Here is a 16663-nt window from a genome sequence, read left to right as displayed (position 1 = left end):
CTCTAGACTTTGGGAGAACTAAGAGCATAGAAGGGGAAATTTCACCAGATGTAGGATTCCCCAGTCCTCTCTCTTGTACAACAATCCTTCTGTGGGTCTGAATGTGAATGCTCAGGGCGCCCTAGTTGCTGGCACTTAAGTCCTGTCCCTGTCATAGGCTTTCTAGGGGACCTTGCACAAACCAGATTACAGTGGTACCTCGGTTTACGAACTTAATCCGTTCCAGAAGTCCGTTCTTAAACTGAAACCGTTCTTAAACCGAGGCGCGCTTCCCTAATGAGGCCTCCCGCCGCTGGTGCCCTTCCACCGTTTGGATTCCGTTCTTAGACTGAGGTAAAGTTCACAAACCTGGACACTATTTCCAGTTTTGCAGAGTTTGTAAACCAAATCGTTCGTAAACAGGACTGTTCTTAAACCGGGGTACCATTTTAGTTTCTTCATGCCTGGCGTTCCTTTCTGTAACCTGGGAGCAACAACCCATGCCCATTTCAGTTGGATACGTTGGTCCCAAACTCTCATTGTTCAGTATTAAAAGGGCACACTGTCAGCATTAACCTTAGCAATTCCCATTCCAGCAAAAAAGGCTGCCGGCTTTTGTCCAATAAAAGGTGCCATGTGAATTTAAGCGCTGTATTAATCTGCCCAAGTAGGTCTTGAAGTCCACATGCAAAAGTTTTCCCTAGCTCTACATCTGAAGACCCTTCTAATTGTGGAGGTTTCAGAGACTGAATCTCAAACTGTAAGCATGGAAAACACATGCTAGTAGTCCCTCACTATCACAGACCCTTCTCAGGCACTGGGTGTATGGTATATTCTCCACAGAAAAATATACTAATTATAGAGCCTTCATTAAACAAATCTCAATTATAGAGCCTTCATTAAACAAATCTCATCTAGTCAAATCTAGACTAGATTCTTGCCAATGTATGTGTAGGCAACTATAATGCCAGTTTATCAGAGTTTTCGGTTAGCTGATTAGTTGAGATGCCCCATTCATTAAACCAGAACATGATGCAGGAAATGTAAATAAAGTAAAATAAAAAAACTTGTGAAATTATCTTCTTTGTTGAAGAGTTAGCTATTTATTACATTTATACTCCACTCTTCCAAGAAGGAACACAGATTAGCTTAGTTCTGGTTCCTCTGAAATTTGAGTTCCTATCCAAGCAGTTTACAGTGCTAGACCTGTCAAACTTTGGCAACAGGAGCTGCTTCATGTTCATAACATACTTGGGGGCCTTTTCAATTCTCTCAGTGCTCAGGGATAAGGTAAATGGAAACCTGTAGGCCACATCTGTCTCTGTAAAGGACCATCATCTGTACCCCTCAGTTACTGACCCAAAAACAAAAGGGGGAACAGCATATGCAGAGAGGGACTAGGGCGGCAGGGCTGAGGGACTGGGCTATCATTTCGCCCTCCCTCCTGAAGGGTTTTCCTGGCCAATAGTTGCTGACCAGAGAAGAGAACATTAAGCTTCTCAGCTTGCTATTGGTTTTGTCAAATCCCTCGGCAAGGTGACACTTCTAAATCGTACACAGACATACTGAGATAAACTGTTGTTACTTTAACGCTACACAAAACTACATTTTAAAAGATTTCTAAAACAACTTGCTTGAAAAGTACAATTTTTCCCAATACATCTCCATATGACAACCAGAAGCAGTTAAAAAAAGAAGAAGACATATAAAATCTTAAAAAGAGAATATTTACAGCAGCCATTTTTTGGTATAAGAATATATTATTTAGAAGATTACTTTTTCTTTAAAAAAATGTACAACAGCAGAGATTCCTTATTGTCTGCATCCATAAGGATAAATACTAGGGTTCTTTTTTTATATAAAAAAGAAACTTGGAAAAAGTGCTTGTGGCAGTGGCAGCTGTTCAGTCTCATCCTCCGTCAGTGCTGTGCAATCCCATGATGCTTAGCTAGACTTGGCAAACCTCTAAAGGATCTTTGTGTCCATTATAATGCTGGAATTAAAATACAAACATCGTTAGGCCCAAAGAATGAGGTCTCATCCACTCAGAATAATTTTTGGCAGAGATCAGACGTGCTGATTCAGCACACCTTTTAAGCCACACTCACAGCAACTGTGGTAATCCCTATTTGGCCACATTTACACCATACATTTAAAGCACTAAGAGATCACTTTAAAGGGCCATAGCTTCCCACAAGAAATTATGGAAGCTGTAGTTTGTTAAGGCTGCTGGAAGTTGTTGAGAGACCTTATTTTGCCTCACGGGGTTACAATTCTCAGAGTGCTTTAACAATCAATCCCTCTTCTTAGGGAACTCTGGAAATTGTAGTTCTGTAAGTGGACTAGGACTCTCCTAACAACTCAAGAGAGTGCTCTCTCTCTCTCTCTGCTTTTCATTACTGGTTTTATATTGTATAAATAGTTGGTCAAAAATGCATTACAATTTTATTTTATTTTGTTTTTCACAAGCATATGTTCAATATATTGCAGAGAAATTAGTTGTATTTTATCAATTTATTTGCTGAAAACACCTCATGCCATAGGCAATTTTCTTTATAATGTTTTAAATGTTGTCACCATGTTTCTTAATGTGAAAGTATCCTTTAAAGAGGGATAAATACCCTGATGTGCCTTGCCTTTGCTTTTCACTTCTCCTTGCTTCCAATTGCCAAACTTTCGTTCTTCTTCTTCTGTAACTAGTTAAGAGTAGAATGGAATAATTAACAATGGCTGTCATGAGGCATCTGATCTGTCAATATAGCAGCCACCGAGTCATTGGCACAACCCAGCAAATATGATCATCAGTGCATGAAATCTGTTCGTTTCAGTGGAGTTTCCTTACAATGTGCCCCATAGGATCAGTGGTGGGTGTACAGGAACCATTATTTTTCTCTCTGGTTGTTAGCTTCCTCTGGGTACCACCACACGAAGGCACCAGTGGAGAATGCATGAGAGTGTGAGCTGCCTTTTGAGTAGGGGTGGCCCATCCCATTTTGCCACCCAAGAGAGCCAGTGTGGTGTAGTGGTTAAGAGCGGTGGACTCGTAATCTGGTGAACCGGGTTCAAATCCCCACTCCTCCACATGCAGCTGCTGGGTGACCTTGGGCTAGTCACACTTCTTGAAGTCTCTCAGTCTCACTCACCTCACAGAGTGTTTGTTGTGGGGGAGGAAGGGAAAAAGAGATTGTTAGCCGCTTTGAGACTCCTTAGGGTAGTGATAAAGCGGGATATCAAATCCAAACTCTTCTACCCGAGGCAAAATGGGAAGCTGCTGACCCTGTCTCCTGCCCCATTGCTGAAGCCTTACTGGAGTTGTGTGGCAGTACCTTCTGGTAAGATCTCGTGGAGCTCTCATGAGATGGGAAGAAATGGAACATGGTCGCTATAAAAATCTAGCTTGAAATGAAGCCAAATCAATAAAGCTAGGAGAATGAAAAGCCCATAGTGAAAAGATTACAAGGTGAAACATTGGGCATCATTTGGGGCCAGTGCTGAAAAACTAAAAGCAGGCTTGTCTGTCAGTGGCTAGCTTACCCTCTGCCACTCAGAAGGACTGCTCTGTCTTCATTCTTTGCCACTGTGATCCAAAGGCCATTTGACTGCCTCAGCAGGAGCCACAAGCACTTGACAAAGGAGAGCTATAATTTGCTCCGCATGTGTTCTGCTTTGCATGCATCATTTTCCTATTAGTTGCCTTATTATCAGAAGTGCTATGCTACTATGCTTAAATGAACCAATTAATTCATGAAATTTGTACATCCCTGTTTTATTGGCATCGAAGGGAACCTGTGGTGGCTTCCTTCCAGAGGGCATTATAGCATTACACATAAGAATGTAGGAATCTTTGCTTCAGCGTGAAAATCACAAAGCCTGTTTTATCAAGCACAGTTGTAAGTGAAGTTAGAAAATCTTCTCGTGTTCTGTGGTGTATTCACAGCCAGAATTAGCTATACCCTTTGGTTCAAAAGTTCCCATTACATTAGACCTGTTCCTCAACTTACTATTAAGGCTGTACTCCTACATACTTATTTGGAAGTAGGGATGGGAAGAAATTTGATTTGATTAGTATTTAACGCAAACCTACCAGTTTGCAAAATATGTGACTGAAGCACAGCTATCCTTCAAAATTTGCACTTCTATAAAATTTGCATTTATATGAATTTTGTATTGCATTTCTTGAAACAAATAATGCACACAAAAATGCATATGGTTGGGTAAGTATGTGCAAAAATGCATATATTTGTGAAAATGGCATATAAAAAAGTGTTGTATTAGGAGAATTCTTGCAAGAAAAACCTCAAAATCCTGATTCATCTAAGGGAGTCTGGGTGTTGCCTTTTCAGCCTCTGCAGTTGTCCAATCCCACAAACAGAAGCTTGTCTTACCTCTTTCACAGCATCATCTATTTGCTTCAGCTCCTCATAGCGATCCCTGGATTCCCAAAGTGGTTGGAGCAATACTTCTTCAACCTCTGGAAAAAGCTAAAACAAAACAAGAAAGGTAAACTAAAATTGTTTCCAATAACTATGTGTTTTGAAATGAGAAAAATTCAGCATGCTAGCATTGTATAAATGAGTTATTAAAAGCCTGGAATGTTAGTAACCACACACACACACACACACACACACACTCCTATGCATGCTAATGGCAAGTTTTTCCTTGTGGTGGATTTGTAGCCTTCCATCCCTTCAAGTTGTATTTTACTTGTAAACACCTATGAGATGATTGCTAATCACATTGGGTGTTTCCAAACAGTTGTTTTTTTGTGGGTGGGTTTCAGTCGCATACCAGGAAATCCAGGTTGTGCAATTAAAGTGGATTTGGGGTTCTTGTACCCCTCAAAAAAGCTATGAGAAAATGCACTTGATCCAAGGGCTTTTGATCAATCAACTTCTTTGACCTTACCTTTGTTACAGTTTCAAACATTGGGATAAGAACAAACTTCAGGAAGCCTATCTGGGCTGTAGGTTTGGTCACTTTGTCTCTGTCCATGAAAGGGGCCACCGGAAGGCCTTCTGACTTTTCCCGGTCACTCTAGGACAAAGTGTAGCAATACATTAAGTAAATTCAAACCAGTGGTCAATATTTATCTAATTTGGAATGATATAATTGGTTATTATGTGTGACCTGTTTATGCTGTATTATTATTTTTTCAAAAAATTATATTTGAAAGATGCAGCTGAAAGATTTTCAGACCTACAGAAATTTGGGGCGTTGGAGGAAAAGTGGGAGGGTGGCAGAGACATCTTCTGGGGGTTCTCAGCAGGGAAGATTATGTGCACCCTAAACACACTTATCTGGAAGTAAGGCCCATTGAACACAGTGTAGGATTGCTCTGCAAATGAATGAAGGGCAAACTGAACATTCTTTCATCTTTTGCTCTTTCTGCCATTATGCAATGGCTTTTTTGGCTGTATTTTAAAATTTCCACACTGGGAACATGTTAAATCAAGAAATAATAGAACTGCCTTTTTGTGCTGCCTATCACGATCAAGCCTTACTTGGTGTGATGCCAACTGCCGCAGCTTGTATATACACATCGTGTTGATGGATTCGAGAGGGCAAGTGGACTGCTCCTTTTTTTTTGTTACTTCCTGCAGTCATCTCCAAATGAAATCCGGTAAGAAATGATAACGATGTGGCACCATAAGGCGCTTTTCCCCAACACTAATGAGATTGTCCTTTTGAAATGATCACAGCGCTTTCTTTCTTTTTCTTTTCGCCTTTCTCTTTAAAATCCCCCAACTTTTCAGTTCTAATAGGCTTAGTCATGAATGGTTCAAAGTCACAGATATAAATAATCTAAACTTAACCTACATGGTGCTGCTTATTTAGCTGACATTTTCTACAAAGTCCTTGTCCCTGTTTGGTTTCAAAATGGTTTACATGCTGAGTTAACTCCTAAAAACAGCCCTGTTAGAGAAAACAGGCAGCAATCTGCTAACATTTGCATTTCTGGGCTGTGATTGCCCTTTTAGGCTACAAATTACAGTCAATTACAGTCACTTTTATTCAAAGTACATCATCAGAATGACACACGTTCCAGACCCTGCTGAGAAAGCGTCTTTCATCTTGGTGGACCTAGAAAGTCAGGCACTGTTACTGGATAACTTCCAGCTCTGTTGTATTGAAACATGAACTACTATGGCAGTTCCACTGGGTGTACCATTACCTGCATAAAATACTCCTCTAATAAGCAGTCTACCCATGGCTCTGCCACTTCCATTGGGCGAACTTCATTGGAGATATCACAGCATTTGATCAGGACCATCTTTAGCTGAAAGGAGGAGAGCATTTTACAGTGTGGTAAGAAATCTGCCATGTTTACCTGCACTTATTACCAGGCAATGTTTCCTTCATTTCTCAGTGAGATGTCAGCACTGAAAATAAAGGCACCTCCAGCTGTGGCTGTACACAGCAATGAGCTGTTCTTGCTATTAAAGTGCATTTGTACTGTATTTGTGCTCAACTTTCAGCTCCTACTCCTGCTACATGACATGTCCTGTGACACCCCCCCCCATTGGTGCCTCCACACTGGCATTGTTTGACTCAGGCTGTTGTTCCTGTCCCCCACTTTGCCCCCCTTTAACATCTGAAAACAGAGAATATTGTCTTACCTGGGTCACATGCTCCTCATTTGAATAGTCAAACTTGTCCAGTATTTCTTTGAAAGCGTCCAAAATTTCAGCGTGCCTTGCCATGTCTGTTGCTAGGATTAATGTAATTATCCCCTGTGTGAAACAAACCAACCAACAATATTGTAAGACGTTTATATTTCTTAAGGTAGAAATGCCACTACTTCACCTATGCTTCCCCTCCACTCCAACAATTTACCCATTTAACAGTTTTGTGCCAAGTTCTCACACTTTTTTTTTGGACTCTACGAAGATGCTGGGGAGCAGGAGAAAACTCTATAGATAAAAGCCAAGCTGTATATTTGTTTTGTCTTTTGGAAAGGAGAGGCACATTGAGAAGCCTCAGTTCAGAAACCAGGCAGAGGGCCTTCTCGGTAGTGGCACCCACCCTCCCAACTTTTAAAAGTAAGATAGTTGCTTATTGCCTTGACATCTGAAGGCAGCCCTGCTTAGGGAAGTTTTTAATGTTTAATGCTGTATTGTGTTTTTAATATTCGGTTGGGAGCCGCCCAGAGTGGGTGGGGTATAAATAATAGGGGTATAAAGAATTTTGCAAAGCGGGCATCAACCCGATGTGAAATAGAATGCACCACTGAGCAATGATACGTAAGGGTCAGAGGTGCAGCTAGATAATTTCAGATCCTGAATTTTGTGGGATGTGATATGTAAGTTGTTAAATAGTGGGAAAGATGAAGGACACAGCTTTGTCAGATTCACAGCTCTTTATTACAGCAGTTAGAACTGCTCCTGGAGTCAGACTGACTGCAGCCTAGCTGGCTGCTTTCTATAATACTAAGTAACTTGTAACAGTAGCAACTCCCAACTAGCTAACCAATCAGTGAGCGACAGTTCTCAATCCTTCATTTGCATACTGGTGGCCCTGAGTGAGAACTGCAGCTAATCGGATTACAAACACTTCGGATTACAAACCTTCGGGTTACAACGTAAGTAACAGTCAAGTACAACATTCCTTGTTTTCCTAGAGTGGACATGCTAGGGGATGTTTGGTCCAGCTAGTCAGTACTTCCTGTTTCTTCCTGAGCTGGAACATCCTTCCTTTGCATATGACTAGAGGTGGGTGTGACTTTACCTGTCCAGGTAACAAAAGCACAAGGCACGCAGCACTTTCTCTCTTTCTGCTCCCTAGAACTGCTCTTAGCCACACAATGGGAAACCTGTGGGCTTAATTTGTCAAGCTTTTAAGTTTCCTTCCCCATAGCTAATAGCTACTGTGTGTGTTCTAGACTGGGGCCACGGTGCAAGGAGGGAAAGATATGACCTTCCTTACTATGCCCCTGATTCAGAATTGGGAATCCCAAGGTTGCTTTTACAAAAATGAAAACATTTGGTGTTTAAAACCAAGAGCTGCAACACTGAAAAAACATATCAGTGTTCTTAGGCAAATTGATCAAGGCACATGCGATATTCAAATTGGTGGGGAAAGACATTTATTTTATTTATAGATAAAAGGTAAAGGACTCCTGGACAGTTAAGTCCAGTCAAATGCAATTATGGGGTGTGGCGCTCATCTCGCTTTGAGGCTGAGGGAGCTGGTGTTTGTCCACAGACAGCTTTCTGGGTCATGTGGCCAGCAAGACTAAACTGCTTCTATCGTAACAGGACACTGTGACAGAAACCAGAGTGCATGGAAACGCCATTTACCTTCCCGCTGCAGCGGTACCTATTTATCTACTTGCACTGGTGTGCTTTCAAACGCCTAAGTTGGTAGAAACTGGGAGAAAGCAATGGGATCTCACCCTGTCGTGAAAATTCAAACTGATGACCTTCCAATCAGCAAGCCAAAGAGGCTTAGTGATTTAGACCACAGTGCTGCTACCCGCGTCCTTTATTTTATTTATATCCTGCCCTTCAACAGGTTCTCAGAGCTTTACAGAAAGTTATAAGTACATTTTTTTTAAAGAATCAAAACAAGAACACCAGAACACCACAATATAAAAGAGCAGTTTGTGACCATGATATGGGAGGTGCTTATTTCACCAGGTTTGGCTTATTTTCTCAAACCACAACCAATGCTTAATTTCTAAAATAAGAGATGCTGAGGCTTAAGACTGCCTATCAATTTGACCTAATTATAGATTTTTGGGGTCTGGTTGTAAAGGTTTTGAATGGTGGCAATCACTCTGGACAAGCTCATAGGCACTCTATACAGTGCTACCTCGGGTTACAAACACTTCGGATTACAAACACTTCGGATTACAAACCTTCGGGTTACAAACTCTGCTAACCTGGAAGTAGTACCTTGGGTTACAAACTTTGCCCCAGGATGAGAACAGAAATTGCGCGCTAGCGGCACGGCAGCAGCGGGAGGCCCCATTAGTGAAAGCGCGCCTCAGGTTAAGAAGGGTTTCAGGTTGAGAATGGACCTCCGGATTGAATTAAGTTTGTAACCCGAGGTACCACTGTACTTTACGATTTCTCCACATGTCTCATGACTGAGCCCAGGCATTTCATTAATAATAGCAGATGCTCTCTGACAATAATACACATTGACAGGAACTTTGCCACATCTTTTTGAACCCGTACCTGCCTAATCCGTTTGAACTGCTCCTTGTCAACATGAGACAAAATGTTGCATTCTGGCTGCGCAAGGATCTGGAAAGCCACAGCACAGTGATGGTTCTCCAGCGGGGAAATGTCATTGTAGCGCACAGCAAGCTCCGTCCGTGCATTAATTTGGTACCTGGTATGAAGGAAACACATAGAAAGAAATGCACAAGCAGCCCAAAGGGAAGGTGCCCATCTGTAGTTTGAAGGCAATTTGAAATTTGTGGGATTCTGAACTCCTAGATGTGAGAGCCTCTCCCACATCCAAGTGAAGCCTTTTTTCAATGAGACAAATTCCAAAGGGATAGTCATGTTAGTCTGTTCTTGTAACAAAACCTTGGAGGGCTTTGTGTGGTAACCTTAAAAACATAAACAATGTGTGGCAGAAGCTTTTCTGATCCAGAGCCCACCCTGTCAGGTGCATGTCAAAGGTAGCTCTATCTCAAGCAAGTTTATGCCAAAATAAATTTCTCAGGTTTTATTTTTGGTCTGCATTTGCCCGAATATTTACTATATATTTTGGAAAGTGGTTTGTCTGTCTGTCCACCTGTTATTTATAGGTTCAGCCACCTCTTTATAACATCACTGTCAAATATGACATGAGAATTCATGAAGTGGGGGCAGCAGTCTTCATTGATGTATTGATGTTGGGCAAAGATGGTGTGACTCTGCCAATTTTTGTGTATGACAGGCCCAAACTCACAAATTACACTATCCTGGACAGCACCGGACACTTCCTGCTAGTACTTTACATTCCTAATCATTCTTTTCACACACAAAAAGGATACATACGTGTTGTTATATCCTGGGTGATCCAGATCATGACACACTGATGCAGTCATTAGTATTAAGATATCCATTTGAGAAAGCTTTACCTAAGCAGGAAGAAGAAGAAAATGCAGCTTCATAAATTCAAACAGCTTTTATAATAAAGAAATCATATCTAACATTGCGGTTCTAACTAGGGTTCAGCACACAGTTTAATAACTGCATGCATTGCAACTTAGACTAAATCTATAATGACGACAACAGTGAAGTCTTCAATCCTGCCTCTGTTGCATAACTAACAACAGGATGGAATAGAGAAATTGGAGTTTGCACAATAGTGGATAAATTTAATTTAAAGTCAAGGGTTTCTCATCTTGTAAGAAATTATGCCAAGATTTGTGTTAATTATAAAAAGCTATTTATTTGGGCATTTCATGCACTACTTGAGCTTGGAAGAGAAGTGTGAAGAATAAAGGCTTAGGGTATATTCTTTGCTTGGGATAACAACCAGGGCCTACTTGTATAAATAATGCCAGTTGATTTTAGCCACAGACTGCTGTTGGTTATCTTGATTATAGGTCACTTAATCTGTTTATGAAAATTTGACCTCCACCCAGCAGAGGTAAGAACCCAAATATTGCTTTTATTAGCAAGGGTCAGTTTCCTAATATTGTGTCTAACTAGGCAGGGAGGGGAAAAACCACCCAGAGTCAAGCTGCTCAGGTTTGGATCATCACTAGCTAGACACCATTGCCAGTTTTGCTGTACAGAGGAGGACAACATGAAGGCCAAAGTTCCTTGCCTTTACCTTCCTACCAACTTCAGCAAGGGCAGAAGTACCGCCTTGGTATCCCTTCCTCCGACTTAGGTGCAAGAAGAAGTTAAGGCACTTTGTCCACACTGAAGCTGGATGGAAGAGGAAGCCAAGATAGATAAGTTAAATATGCCATATAGTATTGTCATTAAAAAAAGCAGCTGCAGGGAGCCCTGATTCCGAGTTGGACATTGCAGTGAGATCGATTATGCTATTTGCCTTGGGAATTAACAGCTATGGGCACAAGCAGTGGCTAGGGGGCGGTGTTCGTTGGGGAAAATGGCACAGGGCAGGAGTCAATCCCCCTCTCCCATGCCATGGTTCTGATCTGGATCAGGGTCCACCACTGCTGCCTTTTTAAAAATCTCTCTCTCTCTCTCTCTCTCTCTCTCAACATACAATGCAATCATGTATTTGCGATATCATTTAGTTAAATCCGTGGTTCCCAAGGTGGGGCACATACGCCACAGGGGGGCAATTTGATTTTTAAGGGGGGCAATTTGAGAATGACAGTGAATGGCCTTTTTAGGCTTCCCCCACCTGAATAGGAGTTTACAGGGGCTGGGCATCAGGATTTTAGAGATGCTTAGGTGGCGCATGGCCAAAAAAAGAAGGTTGGGAACCACTGAGTATTCAGTAACTCCTGCACTTGCCAAGATTTCTATCTATGTGTCAGTTCATAGAATTGTAGGGTGGAAGGGACCATGAAGGCCATCTGGTCCAACCCCCTGCAATGCAGGAATCTTTTGCCCAGAATGAGGCTCGAACCCATGACCCTGAAATTAAGAGTCCCATGCTCTACCTACCGAGCTATCCCAACTCATTTCATTCACCCTTTGGTTCTCCTCTCAAATGCAAACAGATTAAAAATGGTGGTTTCCCTGGCACAACTACATGCCTTTCAATAATCAACAACTACCACTTCTGGATAAAATACATTATTACAGGCAGAAGACTATTGATTTCACAATTTATATGGGGGGGGGGGACTAGAGAGAGAGAAAGCCAATGCAGCCAGAGAAAGACACACCTGGAGACTGCAGAGAGAGATCATACTGTACATCATCTGGGTAACGCAGAAGCAATGTCGAAAATTATGGAATGGATTGTTTCTGTAATTGTCATGAATACACAGCTAAAAACAAAAAGGGAGAAATTTATGAGGAAAACAAGCATTTGGCATTTAATCCTCCCAACCAACACTTTGATGCTATAATTATAGCCCCTTGGAATCTGTGCTTTACAAGCCCATGCCATGCTGATAAGGTAACTGGGCCCTGCAGAAATAAGGAGAAGGTTGACTCTTCCTCTTATTTCTTTTTCTCCCCTCTCCCCTGTTGCTGCTGTGCCCACTTTTTTGTTTTTCTCAGTTTTGGACACTCCCCCTCCCATTGGCACTGTGACCTCCACCATGTAGGTAAAGAGTTAAAATATTGATGAAAAGACCAAGTTGTGCACTCGTTTTGTTCCTTTACATGACATTGTGTGTCAAGGCCCCAAGCCCTCCCCCATTTGCTGAATAATGAAACACATGGACGGCACCAGTATTTTAGGTTAATGGGTGAATTTAAGCCACAAATTTATTGGTTACAGAACAATGGGGGTGGAGACGCTCCTTCAGGTATACTGGACCGAGGCTGTTTACTGCTGTAAAGGTCAGCACCAACACTTTGAATTGTGCTCGGAAACGTACTGGGAGCAAATGTAGGTCTTTCAGGACCGGTGTTATATGGTCTCAGCAGCCACTCCCAGTCACCAGTCTAGCTGCCACATTCTGGATTAGTTGTAGTTTCTGAGTCACCTTCAAAGGTAGCCCCACATAGAGCGCATTGCAGTAGTCCAAGCGAGAGATAACCAGAGCATGCACCACTTTGGTGAGACAGGGTGCAGGCAGGTATTATTTTTTATCTTTATAAAGTTGCTCATTAGGTAGTATAATTGTTGAATGATTTTTCAGCTCATTTGGATGTTGTTGCGAATGCAAGCTAAGTTTAATTAATGGATACAGCTCAAAGCAAAAGTGATGCAAATTGATGGCATAAGAGACATTTCAGATAAACAAGTCATACTTTTGATGATAAGCTTCTTGTTGTTATTACTGTTGATACTAATAATAAATGTTGCCACTTGACACCAGGCATTTTAATTTGGATACAACTGTTGATTGGGTTGCTTATTTAAGTTTTTTGTTTAAAGAAGAGATTGACTGATGTCAGTATTGGATGGTGTCAGAATGGCAATCCTTTTGTTCTAAGAATAATATGTATTCTATATACTTTATGTGTTGGACAAGTGTTCGTTATACTCTGCTTACACATTTTTTTTTTTAAATCTGTGAATATATGAGACTATATGCCCATTAAAAAAAAAAATCACAAATATTTAAAATCCCATACAAGTTGCTCGTTAAATCTTACCAGCCATCGCTTCAATGTGATAGGGTTGATGTTAAAGTCTTTCACTAATCCTAAATCATGATACATATGTTCTAAACAACTCAGCATCTGGAGGAGAAAAAAAAAGAATTCTCCTATTATTACATTATTTTCACTAGTGTGCATCACTAACACATCAGACACTTAAGTCTGTGACTTAAAAGCATTGCTGAATTCATCTAGAATGCTGAATTTAGAAATGGGATGCTTAATTTGTGAATTCATTGGGTAATCTAGATGAACAAGTCATTATCTCTGAGGCCAAAAACTGCGGTCTAAAAACATAATGATACATTGTTCACTCAAAGCCCTTAGGAATGAAATCTAACCACCACAGAGGATACAAACCCATATCTATAAAAAACTGAGGCAAGACTATTTCTTATTTTAAATGGAAGAAAATAATAGAATTGTACATATGGAAGGGACTATGACAGTCAAATTGTCCCACCCCCTGCAATGCAGAAATCTTTTGCCCAACATGGCAAAACCCACAACCTTGAGATTAAGAGTCTCATGTTCTGCAGACTGAGCAGTTCCTACTTTAGCTTCATTTGTGACTGAAGGACCAAAATGTCCAACCCAATCACTTGCTGCACGAAATAAAAACCTATAATTCATTTTGCTCATTAGTCCATGGCAAATTCCATGAAGACTTTGAATCACATTCAGTAAGTCAGGTGAGGGGAACCTTTGGGCCTCCAGATATTGCTGAACTACAATTCCCACCATCCCGAGGCATTGCCCATGCTTGCTAGGGCTGAGGAGAGTTGCAGTTCAGCAATGTCTGGAGGGCTCTAAGTGCAAAGAAGCACAGCAGCAGAGATAATAGCAGTTGGCAACAAGCGTTCTAAGCCAAGCTTGCCTAAAACTTGGATGTCTTCCTGTAGCTTCTTTAATCTTGCATTCTCCATGCAGCAAACATAGCTGTGTAGCTGCACTGACCAGCACATACACAAGGAAAAAACTATATTAAGACAACAAACATAGGCCATGTCTTTCTTTTTTTTCAGTGCTGAATTCTGGTGAGCCAGCATTTGAGCTGAAAGTACATCTCCTTCCCTGCAGTCCATCACAGGCAACACTCCTATATTTTTGTCCTTTAACATGCCACATTAGGAGAGCCAGAGGGAGGTAGAATGCAAAGGGCTAATTCTAAAGACACTTTACGGAAGGCTGTTGTGTTCTTGCTTTGCATTGTAATGATGTAACAGGGCTGTGATTTATAACACTATTAAAAATGCACCACACAAACCTAGGAAAGTGGTAACGTGAATTGAAACACCTCATATAAACTGCAAATAAACAAAAAGGTGAACCTATCCAAATGAGGCTGTGACACTGTTCACATAATGGTTTATACAATTGCTCCTGAGCATAAAGATGACATATGTTGTGTTACTAGCAATTTGTATCTAATGATGTGATTTGCTGTCTGTACCACCAATAAGACAAGCTAGGAAAATGTTTTTTCTGTTTTCTGTTTGTATCTAAAAGTCCCCTCCCCCAACTATTTTGGAAAAGATGTCATAAAAAAGTGAGAGAGCTTTGTTTAACTAAAATTGTCACAGGAGAATTGTCATAGCAAACTGATCCTCGTGCAAACTCATGGCAATTATAAAGACATGAACAAATATGATGAAGCTGCTACATCAGTTTTGCAGATCTTAAAAATAAAAATATGTTGCACATTCCACTTTTCCATGAGTTGTTTGCATTCTGATGATTAGCCAGAATAGCTCCTTTCGTAAATTCATTACAGACTCATTCTGGTTAGAAACCCAACAACAAATAAGGCAAACGGCACTAATCTAGCAAGCCTTAAAAATAAAATACAGTGAAAATATTATACAGACTTTTCATTTTCATTGATTGCCTGAACCCAACTTTTTATTCAAATTAGTACAAATCAGATTTCCCCTTTCATTTGCAAAGTGAGTCACTTTTTTGTAGTCCATAATTAGCTACAGAAAGGCTTTTGGGTGAAAAGACATTCTCAAAACCAAGTATACTTCAAAGTACAAACGATAATGGGAAAGACCTCTGTTATAGAATTCTTAGTTGAACCACATTAAGGTAAAAAAAAAACCTTGATCCGATTAGTAAATTGTGCTTTTTGCTTATCAGCTGTCTGAAGAAATTCCTGCTTTACCTATTATTTATTATGTGAATGGACCTGGTTTTGAGATACAGTAGGTGTCTACTCACATTATGGTACTTTTAACATGCTCCACTGCTCTGATTAGTTCCAGTACTTAGCATTTTTTAGGTTGCATTTATTTATAGAATAAGCCTTCTTAGAGTTTTCATTTATTTGAAGAGCACTTTGTATTTATCTGTACATTTTCATTCTGGTTTCTGTAACACAACCATGTCTAGGTTCCAATTCTCAAATGCTCATAAGAGTCCCACAGAACAAACATTTACAGGAGGGACCAGGAATCTGTCTCCATGGGGCAGCATTACCTCATTGGGCTCCCATAGCCAGACGTCAAAGGTTGGTTTCCGAAGAGCTTCTATTGTCTCCTGAGAAAGCATGTACTGCAGAGAAAATGAGGCATTGTTATGAAATACGATTCTCAACAACACCCGCTTCATATTTTCTCTTGTAGGTCACCCATCTTCATGACTCAGCTCAATAAATTCAATAAGTAAGTAACCAACTTACCCTCTGTATAGGATTTCATTTGAACCAGAGCTAACAGAGGGTGTAGTTCAGGCAGCAACCCCCAAATATATGAATTATAACAGTGTCTTCAAGGTTTTCCACTGTCTGTCCCAGGGGCTTAGTGTGGGGGGCACAGAGGGGCTATGGTTGCAGGTGCACAATTTTTGTGGGGGCATGAACCAGATGTCCTAGCACAGCCTGGTCCAGGGCTCATCTCCGTCCACCAAGGGCTGTATCGTCTGGACAGGCTCTCCTTCTGCACAGGCAGCTCAGTATGACCCCACTTTGCTCCAGTGGGGGTGGAGTTGCTCTGGTGGCAGCGAGGCTTGGGCTGCCCCCCCAGCACAGAAACCATACGCACCTGCACCCACCCTAGGAACTGACAACCGACACTGCACCCTTGGTCCTCCCCCTCACCATGAAGTAATTACAAGGAGCTTGAAAAATATAGAATTAGGGCCAAGCGAGATGTGATGCTAAATGCGTCTTTCAAGAGCCTCAGTTCTTAAAATAAAACAGCAAGTGTGTGTCTCCTTACCACTTCAAAGTATGGTGAAACGTACCCCAATGAGCATCTATCAGCCCAAACATACTACTTGGAATAGGAACTCAACATATTTTTTAAAATAAATAAATAAATCAGGGAACCTTCTTTCATAGATATGTGACTTGTAATTGATTTGTCCCTTTAAAAGTGTTTGTGGGAGGGGGTGATGGGAAAGTTTTGTTTTTGTTATGTTTTATTCTGCATTTGATACTGCGAACGGCCCTAAAATCTTTGAATGAAAGGCAGCTTACA

At 41.0% G+C, this 16663-nt stretch overlaps 1 protein-coding gene across 7 annotated transcripts in view; it reads right to left on the bottom strand.

The window, feature by feature from the left end:
• Positions 1-1409: 1409 nt before the first annotated feature.
• PDE9A (phosphodiesterase 9A) overlaps positions 1410-16663 on the bottom strand; it is a 64973-nt gene continuing 49719 nt past the window's right edge. For all 7 annotated transcript variants that reach the window (XM_081858597.1, XM_081858598.1, XM_081858599.1 and 4 more), the window contains 11 exons: positions 15663-15737; positions 13179-13265; positions 11792-11896; positions 9972-10054; positions 9159-9315; positions 6597-6710; positions 6152-6256; positions 4885-5013; positions 4365-4460; positions 2601-2675; positions 1410-1972 (listed from right to left, as the gene is read on the bottom strand). In XM_081858597.1, the coding sequence (XP_081714723.1) occupies positions 2625-2675; positions 4365-4460; positions 4885-5013; positions 6152-6256; positions 6597-6710; positions 9159-9315; positions 9972-10054; positions 11792-11896; positions 13179-13265; positions 15663-15737 (1002 nt within the window). In that variant the 3' untranslated portion in view covers positions 1410-1972; positions 2601-2624. The remainder of the gene's footprint in view (positions 1973-2600; positions 2676-4364; positions 4461-4884; positions 5014-6151; positions 6257-6596; positions 6711-9158; positions 9316-9971; positions 10055-11791; positions 11897-13178; positions 13266-15662; positions 15738-16663) is intronic.

Source organism: Podarcis erhardii (assembly GCF_964252035.2).
Source record: "Podarcis erhardii genome assembly, chromosome: 4".
NCBI classification, from domain to species: domain Eukaryota; kingdom Metazoa; phylum Chordata; class Lepidosauria; order Squamata; family Lacertidae; genus Podarcis; species Podarcis erhardii.
Note: the sequence above shows the minus strand (reverse complement) of the source record. Positions and strands in the feature narration are given on the sequence as shown.